Source organism: Astatotilapia calliptera, chromosome 22 (assembly GCF_964374335.1).
Source record: "Astatotilapia calliptera chromosome 22, fAstCal68.1, whole genome shotgun sequence".
NCBI classification, from domain to species: Eukaryota; Metazoa; Chordata; class Actinopteri; order Cichliformes; family Cichlidae; genus Astatotilapia; species Astatotilapia calliptera.
Window position 1 is genome coordinate 12753154 of NC_137442.1, and position 15083 is coordinate 12768236.

The 15083-nt window shown below is 40.9% G+C and overlaps 1 protein-coding gene across 4 annotated transcripts in view; it reads right to left on the bottom strand.

Annotated features, from left to right (window-relative positions):
- The window catches only part of rbms3 (RNA binding motif, single stranded interacting protein), a 291822-nt gene that overhangs the window by 143752 nt on the left and 132987 nt on the right, over window positions 1-15083 (bottom strand). For all 4 annotated transcript variants that reach the window (XM_080296737.1, XM_080296736.1, XM_026155390.2 and 1 more), the window contains one exon: window positions 2666-2724. In XM_080296737.1, the coding sequence (XP_080152863.1) occupies window positions 2666-2724 (59 nt within the window). The remainder of the gene's footprint in view (window positions 1-2665; window positions 2725-15083) is intronic.

A 15083-nucleotide genomic window follows, 5' to 3' on the forward strand; every position in this document is an offset into this window, starting at 1 on the left:
TCACTATCATCTACGTCACCATCATCATCATCTTTACTGGTTCATACTTTCATTTTTAGAAATTACATATTTGTGCCTACAGTTGGCAGCTTGACATACAGCACTGAGCTCTCAAAAGGTTGAGTCGTTTGAAAGTTTTTTGCCATATGAGCAGGTAACTCTGCCGTTTGAGACATTTGTTTTTTATGAGTGTAAACAATCCAGTGGTAACTAATCTAAAGTCTTTGTTAATTAACTGATAAATTAGTCATTAGTCTCTGCAATGCTTTGTACAGTATATACAAAAGCATAATTATTTTAGACTGTTATGAAGAACATTTTACTCTTTGACAAAATATAAACACCCAAACGTTAGTCAGCAAGTACAAGGTCTGTTACTAGCTTGGTTTTCCAATGGCTGATTCTCTCTTAATAGCACTCTCTCAGAGATGACTGACCTCTTCTCTAGCCCATTTTTCACATGGTTTTGGCAGTGCACTCACTGAGCTGAGCTAAAGACAGATAACACAAAAGAGGGAAGAGGAGATGGAGAAGGAGAACAGACAGGAGGGAGGGAGAGAGACAGCTGCGTGATGGTAGCACAGTGAAGGTAAGCCACCATCCTGACATTTAAACAAGTGTCAGATACAGGGGGTCAGATGAATGGAAACAAGCCGTGACCAGATCGGGGCTGTGTGCCAATTTCGATTTGTTACGAGGAGCGGACGGCAGCCCATCGGGCTTCAGTGCACCTGCCTGGATCGCTTGCGCTTTGATAGCTGCTCACCTTTCGGGAGATGCTTGTCCCTACCATCGCCAAGTATTTGATCAAAGAAAATCAAAGAGAACTGCTGCACTCCAAAAAATAAAAATAAAAATAGTTATGCATTTTGCCATTTTGTCCCATCCCATTTTCTTAAACGCTTGTCCAAGTCAGGGTTATGGAGAGGTTAGAGCTGTCACAGGTGAAGTGCACCGTCAACAGGTTGCTAGCAGGGCATCTTATGGGTTTAGATTTTCCATTGAACATAAAAGAACTAAGTAAATGACAGTATCAATAAATAAATATGTAATAAAATAAATTATATTTTAAAAAATACATTTGTAATTATAAATATGTATTTAAAAAGTACCACTTTTAATACTATAACAGACGTATCTTTTATCCTCTCTGCAACGTTATAAGGTCTTGGTGTTCAAGTGCACTAAGATCATTCACGTTGTAATTTGACATAGATATATATATAAAACAGTTACTGGGAGAGATGCCCAGGCAGAAATGGGAAGCAAAAAACGGCAAAAATCCTGTTTTTGTGCAGCTTTGCCTCACCTCAATTTGCCTTTCAAACACTAAAGAACTGTAAATTTCTCTTCAAGGTTACTAAGCCCTTCGTCCTCAAACTCTTCTTCGTCACCACTTTTCTGTATCCATCTACCTCTCTGTGACTGGGTGTAGACCAGGACCATCCTTTCCACTCATAAAATAAGTCTGCTTATATTTGCTTTTTGGCATCTCAGCAGTCCTGCATTCCAGGAAGGTGAGTTATGGGAAATGCTGTCTCCCACAAAAGCTGGGATGATTTTTTTTTTTTTTTAGTGTTGTACATAACTCAGGTCAGCTGGACATGGACAACACTAAACATCTAATTTCTTTTATTCGCAACCCAGGAAGATTCAAAGATGTTTGTCTCACCTCTTTTTATACCTCTCACTGTCCCCTCTAATCCACTCTGTTCTGTGTCCTGTGACCTGTAGATATATCCTTGCTACTAACAGGCATCCAAGTGTTGTCTTTAATGGCCAGGCGAACTCACAAAAAGGACCTGCCAAGATAATCAGCCTTTTTTCCCTATCCTCTAAAAGGCAAAGGTTCTTTTCCTCAACATTTTGACCCAGCAGGATATACTCATGTGTGTAACAGGGTTAAGAAGGCAGCTTCACCTTGAAAGGCCACACTTCAGAGCCCGGGAAACCACAAAAAGCAATTAAAAGTATTGATGGAACTTCAATAGCTCTTAAACAGTGCTGCCAGACACCTCGGGGCAAGTAGCACACTAATCTTTTTTTTTTCCTTTCCCCTCCCTCATCCCTCTATATTCTCTTCTCTTTCACAATTTCTTCACTTAAGACTTCACTGGTCTTCATCATTAAAAAATTGATTCCTCAAAAAGTATTTTCAGCCTTGTAAGGCAGCTGACCAAGGTTCTAAGAAGATGAGTTTGACAAAGATAATAACTGAAGTTTATCTAATCTTTGCTTGCTTGTTAGCCCTCTAATTGGCTGCATATGTTCAAGCATGTAATTGTGTGTAGTATGTGTGCCCCAGAAACAATTTCAAATGAGCCAGTAATGTCATTATTTCATGTGCATTACTGCGCGGATACTAATGGAAACACCCTTTCCAAATGATTGTCATCCGTACGACAAAGCAGGAAATCGAGGAAGAGATAGGGAAAGGCTAAGAGTGTGGCTCCCTTTCTAATCATCCTCTGAAGCAGGCCAGCGCCTCCAAGAGCAAGATGTTTACCTAGATCCTTTTTCTCACCAGATCACTGATTTACCGTGTGCACCTTTCTCGGCCGATGTCTGAAATTTACAAAAAGGTTTGGACTGCGGCTCCTGTGACAGGACACCCACAGAGTGACAGTCAATGCACTTAAACAAGGCACAAAAACTAGACACTTACCTTTGCACTGGTTAGTGTTCTTATCCAGAATGGCCTTGGTTGACACTATTTTCCCATACCTGTAAAAACAGAGAAATCTAATTTAGCGTTTTACACTCGTAATAACCCACAGGGCCTTCGCCTGGTCGGACAGTTCATTTGGATTACCAACCTGTGGTTAATATATTTGCCTTATTTTCTACACTTTGCCATTTAGTTACAACGAGCAATTTGCAAAGTCACAGAAATGTCAAAAGCCACTGGGAAGAGAAATCACTTGAGGTTAATAAAATTATGTGTATGGCTGACTTGGAATGAATGGGCAGCCCTTTGGCATTTCAGAGAGTCACTGAACATTATAAAAGGTCTAAAAGCATGCAAGTGCAATAAACGGTCCTAAAGGTTGCTCTTTTGGTGTAAAGTAAAATTCATGTGTTGCTAATGAATTTATTTGAAATCTAAAAACTATAAAGCGAACACATTTAAATCAAAGGTGACTCAAAGGAATAATGATACGTCTTAATGAGCTTTAGAGGAGCTGGTAGGGTGATATGATGTAACCTTCAGACAAAGACAGTACAGTGCAGTAGCCCCTCCTGCTTCTGTTCTTTATGTTAAGCTAACTGTCTGTTGACTCTGGCTTCAGAGTGAATGAACATACACCACTGGGCCCCTCAGAGCAGCTCTACCGAATACGTTACAATAAAAAAAAAATATATTGTAGGGAAAATTGGCAGCAATTGTCATAACAATTTGGGTCTTTTGGTGTATCTATCGTCTCAGATCTCCCTTTCAGAAAGAAAGTATCCAAGAAAATACCCAAATTTTACCGCTATGTTTGTAAATGAGTGAATAAATTCTAGACTCCCCGTATTCTGGCAGATTCTGTAACTGGAATTTGTGATATAACTTATTCATAAAAAATATAAAACGTGTATGATGCTGGAGCCTATTTGGACCTGTGAAAATCCAATACAAAAGTTGAAATTGCCAAAGGAGCAGGACTGCATAAAGACACCTACGGTATGCTTATAAGCTTACATGTCACTGATGCAGCTCCACGCAAAAGCAAAAATATATTGTATTTCTTTATTCCACGGGTCTATATGCAAAGTGGCTTGCAAGGAATTTTTTGACTGACCTTCCTGACTGACAGACAGCAAGATCTATCTGCTTGTCTCAGCTAAAACTGCAATATGCTGCACTGTGAGCTGCTCTCTAAGTACACTGTGTGCACTAATGTACATGCGGAGATATACTACATGCATGCATGCGTGCTGATATGTAAGTGGGAACAATTCCCTGTATGTCAAAAGCACATCACAAAGACTACAACAAAGGACAAAAAACAGCCACCCTCATCGCTGCATCTGGGCACACACACTTACATACACTCACACTTATTCTGTAGGGAAGAAGCAGTGGTGCATCCCGGCCCATATTTCACCAGCAGGGGATAATTGTGCCATTTCTCAACGAGTGGCGGAGACTCTATTTATTGCATGCTGCGGTGGGATGGGTGGTGGATATGAACTGATGAGCTCCGAGAGGAAAACTACCAGCTCGCACACACTAATACAGATACCACACGAGTACACCCACACACACATACACGCATACAAACACACAGAGCGACAGCACTCACCAATCAGTGGATTGTCTCTCTTCAGCAGATAAACAGGCCATTTTAGCCATAGGGATTCATAATCTACTGCAACAGAGTGGGACTAAGGTGCAGCGTTTGATCATACCGAGACACTCTCAAGCATAAGCACAAAAGATGAACATGGAACAAGGAATTTTCACTTGATTAGTGAATGTGGAGAGCTGGGGCAAGTGCCTTCAGCACTCGCTGAGCTACAAAGCTGTAAGTAATTTTGTAGCACATTAGAGATACAAATTTAGATTTGATTTTTAAGTATTGATAAAGGAAGTAGGTGGGAATTACCTTTGTGTTCTACTAATACATTTCAAGTCATTTGAATCGTTTGACAGCAAACATCTTAAAAATTAAAAAAGCCTAACTTTTAACTAAACTAGAACATTAAATAAGCATTCAAGACCAGCATGTCAATAACCACATAATCAGTTGAGGCAATGTGTCAAAATTTCCCAGCTACCCTCAGTCAGTTTAGCACCTGCTGAAGGCGGGGGTAACACGTGCTGAAATAATAAGGATGTGAAACTACATGGAGAGCTTTAGTCTAGTTCTCAAATATGAATTTGGTTTTCTTTACAGCTTTAGTTAATATTAAATCGTAACTAGTCACTAAAGACATCTTAACTGTAATTTAGTCACTGCCCTTTGCGAAAGGAATATTTCAGCGGAATAAGAACGTGTCTAACACCAGCTGCCAGGTCCTATTGCTGTTTCTACTATTTAACAGGTGATTTTTTTTTTGACTGAATTAAACACTAAAGGAGCACAACTTAAACCCCCAAAATAAAAAACAGGCGATAGACTCGGCTAGTCACTGACAGCCTATTACTCGCCCAGCCTTACCAGTGATTATATTCATTCTTACGTCATAGTACTGATTTTGTGCTGATTTACCGCCAAACACCACAGTATATGAAAGGGATTGTTATTTGTTTATGTGCACTTAGGTGTCTGCCCTCCTTCAGTACTTGCGTGAAATTTTTTGTATGCTTTCAGTCTGGGAAGCAGTTAAAAAGCCCTGTGCTTTTGGCACAAATTGGGGGAAAGTTCTCATTAAAACTTTGTTTGGACTCTGGGGAAGCAGGAGACAGTAGCTTTCCAATGCCAACTCATCACTGCTTGCCTCATTAAATGTTAAAGATGGCTCATCAATGGATCCTATCCGCGGTCCAAATACACGCCACAAAGATACTGCAGCGAGATGAAAAGGCAAGAAGGAAGGAGCAAGCTTCAGGCCCATAATGGAAACATATTGGAAATGGATGAAGAATGTGATCAGTATGGTCATATATGTGTCGTGTGTGTGTGTGTGTGGGGCTGTGGATGACCCTGCTGGAGGCTCCTTCGCCTCTCTGCCAGGCAAGCCTGGGGAGGCTTTGATGTGACAGAGGCAGTCCCTGTGAGGCGCAGGTTTAACACTGTGATGCTGCGGCCGGGATGCAGAGCCTGTCTCCACTAATCCTATTTCAATCACTCTTCCAGCCTCTTATCTCTGACTCTGCTGGCCTTCGGCCCTCCCCCCCTCCTTACAAATCTTCTTCTCTTACTTGTTCTCTTTCTGTCTTAATGTCTCTCTACCATCTACCATTTCTCTTTCCTGTACTGTATCCTTATTTCTCTCCTTTTGTCTCTCTTCGCCCTCCTTCTTCCAAATAGAAATACAATGGCAATCATTCTGATGCAACATCGGATCAACCCCAAGAAAAAGAGACACCAGAAATAAAACTGCCTATAAAACAAAGGCTTTACGAGCTATTTTAGGCTGATGAAAATGTACAAATTGTGGTTGATGTAAAACATGTCATTCGTTTGACAGCTGTCTAGGCACTGGAAATGTGATAAAATTGAAGCTGAGCTACATTTTTTTTAGAGGGCAGCTGCATGTGCATGAGACATCCCAGAACGGCATTTCTTTCTTTCTTCTCGCTCTTGCTGGATGAAAGGATCCAGGCGTATTCCATTTCCGTCATCAGAGCTGAGAAAGTGAAGTGCCTCTTTGCTGTACGTGGGCAGGCAGAGAGCTGCCCAGAACCACAACACGTCAGTGTGGTACGTACAAAAGCACAGGAAAGGAACGGGTGGATGGACCACCCAAGTGTTGTGCTTAGACCTTGCCCTCTGCCTCTTGACACACTTTACAAAGTGACTGTGTGTTTGCACGATTACACAACACAGCACTGCCTTGAATAGCAGGTAGGTGAAACCTGAACTTGGATGTGGGACAACCTCCTCACATCTGCACTCCCAGAAGGTCTTTATGCCAATGCTTGGTGAGTTGTGAGTATGCGTTTCTTTTCCTGTGCAAATGAAGGCTACTATAACGGCATATGATAGCCCATCTGTGCATGCATATGAAGACTTGAACATATGCATTACTTGTGTATACTGGGCGGCACTGTTTGATCAAGAACAAAGGAAAAGTAGCAAAAAAAAAAAATTGGAAAAGCAAGGAGTAAAATCAGCTGAAAATTGTATAAAAGCAGCAACACTCTTTTTTTAGGCTTGTTCAGCACCTTTGGAGAACCCGTGTAGGGACTTGGGGCAGGTGCAAAGGCACACTATGGAGAATAGTAACTGTATTCTATCATCTCTGCAGGTCTTTATACAATTAATTAGAATATAGATACTCTAGCTGAAAAAAATATGAGCAGTGAGGGTTCTTCCCATGTAAAACCAGATGCAGGAGACACCCACTATCCAGATTTACTGTTTCCTCTGAGCAGTAAATATTACCCCGAGGGTTTCCTTAACCTTAAAAAGCACACTGTCTTATTAAATATGTGTAATGATTATGCCATATTAGTACCCTTGTGAGTTGCACACAGCAGCATTTGAGTACATTAACTCCACTAATTTCCAGCAACAGGCAACAATCAGCTGACTGAACAGCCATATTTTTAAGGATGAGTCCCGCCATAGTAAATTTTAGCAGCTGTGAATTTGGCTTGACGAACATCTGCTTAAAGTTGAACAGCAAAGTATAACACAACACAAGTAGAAGGATGGATACTACAAAAAAAGCAGTTTTCTCCGTCTTATTTTGTTCTTTTTCCAGTAATCAGTAAGAATATATGGACATACTGTATTGTGAAATTACACCTATTTGAGAAAAACAACATTACATATAGTTTTATACAGCACATTTTATTTTGTTAAGTCTTTGATGGTAATTCAAAAGACAGGTGTCACTGCGGCAGATGCACAGAGAGGGCAGAATGGGAGAAAAAAGATGGGAAAGAAGCGCGCCTTCTTTATAGTCTTACATCAAAGATAAAAAAGAAAAACAGGATGTAAGAAAGAACCAAACATAAAGAGGATGACAGATGAAAACAGGAAATCTTGGGCAAAGATCACATGCGAGCACTTAAGCCTTCGAGAACACGAGTCATTAAAAGACGAGAGAAAATAGTACGTACACTCACCGGCCACTTTGTTAGGTACACTTGCTCAGCTGCTCAATAATGCAAATATCTTATAAGCCAATCACATGGCAGCAACTCTATGCTTTTAGGCTCAACAAAATTGATCTCTTGGTCCCTGATCTGCTGGGACAGTCAGGTGGTAGGGTCAGAAGCTGGTGTAAAGAACATGAAAGCATGGATCCATCCTACCCGGTCACTGACAATCACTACAACTCTCATGCTGTATACAAGCACTATGCAGCATCTGCCCTTGACCGTCCCCTTGTAACAGCTTAAGTGTCACACAGCTCACACATCTCCAGCTCAGAGTTTAGGCCTCCTGTTTATGCTGCAAAATGTGGCAAAGAGTTTGAATGTCAGTTGTAAACTAAGTGATGTTGTAAGCTTAGAAAAGAGAAGTTTCCAGAAGAAAGAACATTAAGAGAGCATGTAGACGGCTAATCGTTCATTTAAACATTCAAGGATGATAAAAAAAAAAGAAGACATGAACAAGTAAAAAAAACAAACATTCAGACACTCAGAATTAGACATTAGAGAAAGGACACACAAATAATAAAGATCCAGTGAGAAGGGAAAAGGTAAACCTCTCATGACTCATAATGCTGTTAAGCCCTAACACTAGTGAAATGACATCAGTGACTTCTCATGATCCCTGAAGTAAATGGAAACACATGAAAACCGTGACCAATGCAAAGTGAGTGCAATGTTGCGCTTCAACACACTTCTTTTTTTTGCCTTAAGCAGATACAATGTGCATTTTACCCTCTCCATCTATACAGTATAACATTGATTCAATACGCTTATTAAATGAAAACAATGTCAAAAAAATCATTCAGAAAAACAAAGACTACAAAATTTATACATCGAAACAGTGCGCTGGCAAGGATGAGAAGCGATAAATCAAAAAAGCTTCAACAAATTGGATAATTCCTCTTCTGGCTTCAGCAGTCAATCTTTTTCTTGGCAGAATCACTTAATTTTGTATTTTTTTTTTTAGGTGCCGGGATTCCCCAGAGTTTTGTTGGCGGGTTTGCAGTAAACTGGCGAATGTTTCCTACCGAACCCTTAACAGCTCTAAATGCAGGAAGGATGTTGGAATGGAAGGTAGTCTGGCTGTTTGTAGTGTTTTTTCTTTGCTTTGCTTTTTTTCTCCTGCTTCTACAAATGTCACATTCTTTGGGCAATAACAAGCTGGCAGTAGTACACAACATCTTACAATCATGGCATCATAAGGTAATAGAGCTTCATAATTTGTTAGACGAAAAACAACATAATGATAAAGTCCATTCATTTTCAACAGAACGGAGCTAAAGTGTTTGGCCAGCGTATGTCATCATACCCATCTGCTGAAGTTGGCTGTGGTCACACACGCTGTGGTCACTGGCTGTCATCAACCATTGTCATTTAACTTTTTTGCCCATTTCTGTTACTGATGGGATTTTATTTTTAATGAACTGGCAAGTCTAAAATGGATGACAAGTTGATTAGAAACATTCAAACTTACTCACCTCCCTCAATAATAAGAATGGATAATAGCTGCAAGCAGAAATGAAGCTGCCGGGCGCCAGTGAGGTAATTTATAAAGGAAAAGGAGGTAATTTAAAAGTTTTAGCATATGTTCAGAATTCATTGATACAGAGTTAAATTTAAAACAATTCATTTTCACATTAAGGGATGTTCAATAAAGGAATGCTTTAAAATTCAGATCAGCTCGTAGAGGTTCCACTGGGAAAATTGTTCTCACAATTTACTCTGTGTCATTTTGGATGAGACTGGATCAGCGTGCTGAATTGAATCCAGCAGCATTCCATTTATGTCTTGCTGTGCAACTTTCTCATGAATAATCATCCCCCTACCTTTTTTCTAATATTAAATTGACATAAAATTCAAAATTTTGCAAAAAATTATATATTTCAGGATAAATGGAATTCATTTACCAGCCTTTGATACTTATTAATTCTACCTGCTGTTCTTTGCAAAAATAATTCACATAGATTTGATTTATAACGGCAGGAAGAGGAATAAAAGAATAAGTTCTTTGAATTTTAAAAAATATTGTATAAGCTATTTTAAAGTTGCATGTAAAGTGTGAAAGTTTTTGCTCAGGGGGACACACTTTTAGTAAAAAGAAGAAAAAAAGATATTTAGGACTGTAGTTGAGTATGCCAGTGCAAAACTTTGGTATAAAGCCAGTGGTTAAGAGTGCCAAACAAAAAATAACTTGATGTATTCTGAAGGGTTGTTCCACGGTTATAAAACACTTGATTGTGATGAACTGGTAACACATCATAGTGTAATCTTGGATTCACAAATGTAGGCTAAGCTAAAGGCAAGGCAGACAACCACCTCTGGACATCAAACACTTTAGTTAAGACAAGTTACTTCTGCCAAGGAGGTTATATTTTTGGCAGCGTTTGGGTGTGTGCATGCATATCATCTTTCTGTCTGCAAAGATCTTATACAAAGAAGTTTTGAATAAATTCTGATGAAACTTTGTAGGGGTGTTGAATGGGGTCACATTAACAATCCATTAAAATTCATTCATTACAGCCACATAATTAAAACATTATTTAGAATTAAGAAAAAAGGCTGAGAGAGTGAGTTGCCTTGGCAGGGATTTGACTATCAAGATGTTTTTTCATATTTTATTCATGTACACTCTTTTTTGTTTAAATTAAAGAAACAAAAGGTCAATTAGCAAACTTTTTTTTGGGGGGGGGGGAAATAGCTGTGGTCAGAGCTACTCTACTGATTACCCTTGTTTATGACTTTTATGCAAACGTAACCGAAGTATTGAAAAATATGTATTCTCCAAATGGTTGGCGAGTGCTTGCCGCCCCACTTCTATCCTGTTTTAAATACTAGGAGTAAATTTAACCTCCATAATTAAAATATGCATTTAAGTATCATATTAAACTTCTAATTTAACTGTTTGGTAAGTGCCCTGTTCAGTTGAATGCACTCTTCAAAGCCCGAGAGTTGAAAATACTGGAGCAGAAAGAATGTGCACCAAAAACCAGATGCATAAATCCAGATCTGAGCCTGGGAAAATCAAAAAACAAGCAGGTAGTTTGTGTTGACTGACAGTGTGCATCAAGAACAGACAAGGGCAACAGTAAGTAGCAACAGGAGGCATTAACCTGAGTGTTGCTAGTTACCATTTCTCCCTCTCTCCAGCTCTCTCTCTCACACACACACACACACACACACACACACACACACACACACACACACACACACACACACACACACACACACACACACGTGTACACTGGCCTTCTTCAGAGCCAGCCTTGCAGAATTGCCTGTGTTTGTTTGGAAGTGTCCAACCTGTCAAACCCACATGCCGTGCACTGCTGTCTGACACGCACAAATGAACACATCTCATCTGTGCTGGTGCGGCTTCTGCTTTCTAGATATTGCTTCAAAAGGAAAGTCAGCAGAGTGAAAAGGAGAAAAGAAAGAGGTAGGACGAAGCAGAGTCCAGAGATCTCAGGTTTTGTCCCTTACGTCAATCAGTCTTTTTGTACAACTGACCCTGTTGCTGCTTCTGCTGGAGCTTAAAAACTCTCTCGCCCTGTACAGCTGGATTCAGATAAAAGGCAATGCAGTGTGTGGAGACGGGCAATGACTACACTGTTGCTGTGGTTGCTGGTATACTTAAACTGAAGTGAAGTGCAGCTAGAGAAAACCAGACATTTTTTGAGAAGGCATTTTCTGTTAACCTAAATGCATCTGAATCTAAACTCTTACTAAAACGCTATTTAAGAAAATAACTCTGCTGAAAGTGTCAGCTGTTGTGTAAAACTGGAAGAGGAGATCTTTTCAGCTTCTAAATAGGCAAACTGTCTATGTGTCATGTATACAGTAATGGGAGTATAAATAATTCAAAAATACAGCCTAAGGCCAAATCAACTTCTCTGCTCGCCCTCGCTCTAAAATTGATGTTCAGGAAGGAAGGAGGTGTAGTATTTTAGCCAGTTTGGCTTGGCCAGTAAAATGATTGTGTCACTTGTGCCGGAGCAGAGAAGTGGAGGGTTTAACATGATAAAGAGATGTTAGCAAGCGAACGAGAATGAAAGGGAAAAGAAGTTGGAGAGGCGGAATAGAGTGTTACAGAGAGAAAGAGGAAGAGAGACAGAAAAAGTGGGTGTGAAGGATTCTAGTTCCAAGAATAGCAGATGCTTCTACTCGATTTGAAGCTGTAGGTGTAGGAGTAGTTTAGGCATTCCTGTGGTTGTGTCACTGCTTTTCAGAGGTTAAACATCACTATCTCTTTGTACCCTGAGTGACGCACACCCTGACCCTGCAGAAAGACGAGAGGATGGTGTGCTGGGGGCAAAGACAGAGCAGAAGAGGGGCAGGAGTTGAGGCAGGTGGATAGGTGGAAAAGTGAAAAGAGACACTTACAATTCAAGGGGGAAAAATGAATTAAGAAGACAGACTATTAAGGAGACAGATACAAATATAGACATTTTAGAGTCCATAAAACCTAGTGACAACATACCTTGAAATGTTATCCATGTTGTTTGATGCTTGAGTTTCTTTTTGTAATGCAAATTCCTGCTACTCATTGGCCTAACATAAAAAAACAAGATATTATCTGCCAGTGTTTTTCTCTGGCTTAAATGCAGATGTACTGTGGGTGACGTGATGGTAAATTTGAGACTTTGAAGCTGGACTGCAGAGCCCTTGGTCACACTTATTCTCCCCTCTGTCAGTTTTTTGAAATGGAGCCATGGGACAGGCAAGCTCTGATGGCTAAGCAGCTAATGTCAACACTGGACCTCAGAGAGTCATTTTGGATAATGTGGCACTGAGTGCCTGAGTCTCTGCTCCATAAAAACAGGTGGTCCCAGGGTCACCCCTCCCTTCTCTCCCCCTCACCTCCTGTGCTTAGCATATCTCATGCCTCTCTCCCTCCATTTCCCCTCTCTAGGTCTCCCTCCACCATTCCCTCAGCACACACGAGAAAGGTTATTTGAGCAATTGGTGGTGATTAGCTCTTGATTTGGCTGACTATTTGTGAGATCAGGCCAGTCCACGGATGCGAAACCCACTGCAACTGAGGGCACAGCTGTTCGGCCAGGACTGAAATTGAGTGAGGAGAACCGAAATGAGAAATAGGGGAAGAAAAGGGGACAAGAAACAAGGAAAAACAGTTTTCAAGGGTTTGGCTGGCAGGTAAAATACCTCCAGTTTTCTACTTGTTATTCCAGGTGTAGAACCTCATGAAGAAATTCCTTTCTTTCAGCTACCTCCTTCCTCTATTTCTAATCATCGCCCGGGGTGGAGAGCACAAACAAGAAAAATGTGGATGCTGGTTAAACGGGTTTACCCCAAAGTGATTTGGGGGGGGTATGCGCTTGCTTTGTTGGTTGGGTTGGTTGGTATTGGGCTTATGGTTGGCCTACTGCCTCAACATTGGTGGCTAGGCCAAAGAATTTTTCTCACAATAACAGCTATTCCTTCTCTGAGTTTCGTCATCCATCTATCCATCCACTCTGCTAGCCAGGCAAAAAAAGGAAGGCCTCTCACTATCAGAGTGTTCAGCCAACAAATCCCCACTCCGCTCCTTTGGCCTCTTCCCTACACCCATATATTAGGCTGACGGCTGTGGAGGACCCAACACCGAGCCAGCTGAATAAAACAGATTAGGCACCCACCCGAATCTAACAGCATGTAACTCCAACCGTTGTGCGAACTTTGGTATTCTTACTCCAAGGAACAAAAAAGGTTGAACGAGGTAGCTGAACGAAAAGAAATGTTGGCTTTAGCATCTGCAGTAACTGCATCCTCAGTTGTTTTTAACTGTATACTTGTGTCTCTCCAATTTCAGTCTTGGTTTTTAGAGCACAAGAACAAGGAAATCATATCATATCTGTAACCGTCTCTAATCATCTGCATAAACACACTGGTGAGTACAGTCACCATTTGAATGCCAGTATCACCAAACAGAACTACAAATGGCACCAACAACGATCCAATGCTGTCACTATATAGAGAAAGCATGTCGCTGCTGCTGAATGCACAAACCCTCATTTTGCACACTATAGGTTTTTACTGCATAGATAACAGTCATTCTGCAATATTGTAATTCACAGTGTTGTCTTCAAAGATAGAGTTATGTCTTTAAATCAGCAATCAGTAAATTAAACACTTTGGAAATATGAATATTATATGGCTCTATATATTTGTGCAAATCACAAAATTAAATCCCTCTGTGTTTTGCATTTTAAATGAGAACATAATTTTGGGAGAGAGAACTTGATGAAGGTTACTGGCTCTCAAAGACAGGATCTTGGTAATAAAATATTAGAGTTCACAAGAATGGGGTAAAAAACCACAAGGCATTTATTTTTCTGGCATCTCTCAGGCGCATTCAGCAGCCTCCAATCAGCAGCTACGATATGGCTCGGTGTCAAGAATGCATCACTTTGGCGGCAGCGTGTTTGCTTCTGAGCTAGATGTGAACCAGGGTGGGAAGAGCTGCTTTGTGTGCGATGCTACAAACACCGACCTAAAAATCATCTTTGACCCGTCTCACTTCCAGCACTCACGAGGGTCGATACAGGATGCCGTGTACACACATAAGAGCACGACAGTTAGGCCGGCTAACATTACTGAAAGTCACCCACAGTTTACTCTCCTAAACGTACAGTGCCAAATTTAGCGAGCATTTATGTTTAACACAGAGGCTCCCCGGGAGAGCTGATGGGGCCGACGGCCAGGAAAGGAGGTGTTTTGTGCTGAAGGGGGACTGGGCATGTGGGGGGGAATAAAACCTGAGGGGAACCCAGGGTGCCGCAGACTGCAGAAGAGTCGCATGACCTTTTCTACAATGCTGCCACCCGCCTGCCACTGAAACACAGTCTGGCTAATTAAAGTTTCAGTGGCATTGAATTTTCACTGGCACAGCACACCCCGGGCAACCTTGGGGGCTTCTAGGCAGGCGATACACAAAGTGGGAAAGACGGTAGATGTAAGAAAAGAGGCAGAAGGTAGCAGAGTAAATGCATTTAAAGAAAGGACAGCCACTAGAGGACAGCACGGCAGATCCGAGCTGTAACAAAAAGTCAGTGGATTTTCATAACACAGTGGAGAAAAGCTATATATTAGAATGCAAATCTACATTCACAAACATGCACGCTCCCTGGGTATTTTACATAAGCTCCGACATGGTTTGCCCTTCCAAACAGTTATGCTCAAAATATTCAAGATCACATGGAATTAGAAATGAAATTGAAGCTCTCCAACTCTGTACAACTGGGTGAATGCAAGAGCTAAAGCAGGAGATATCCAATGTCAAAATGCTGAGTGCTTTTCCAAATCTTATCGGGCCGCCTCTCAGCCTAAT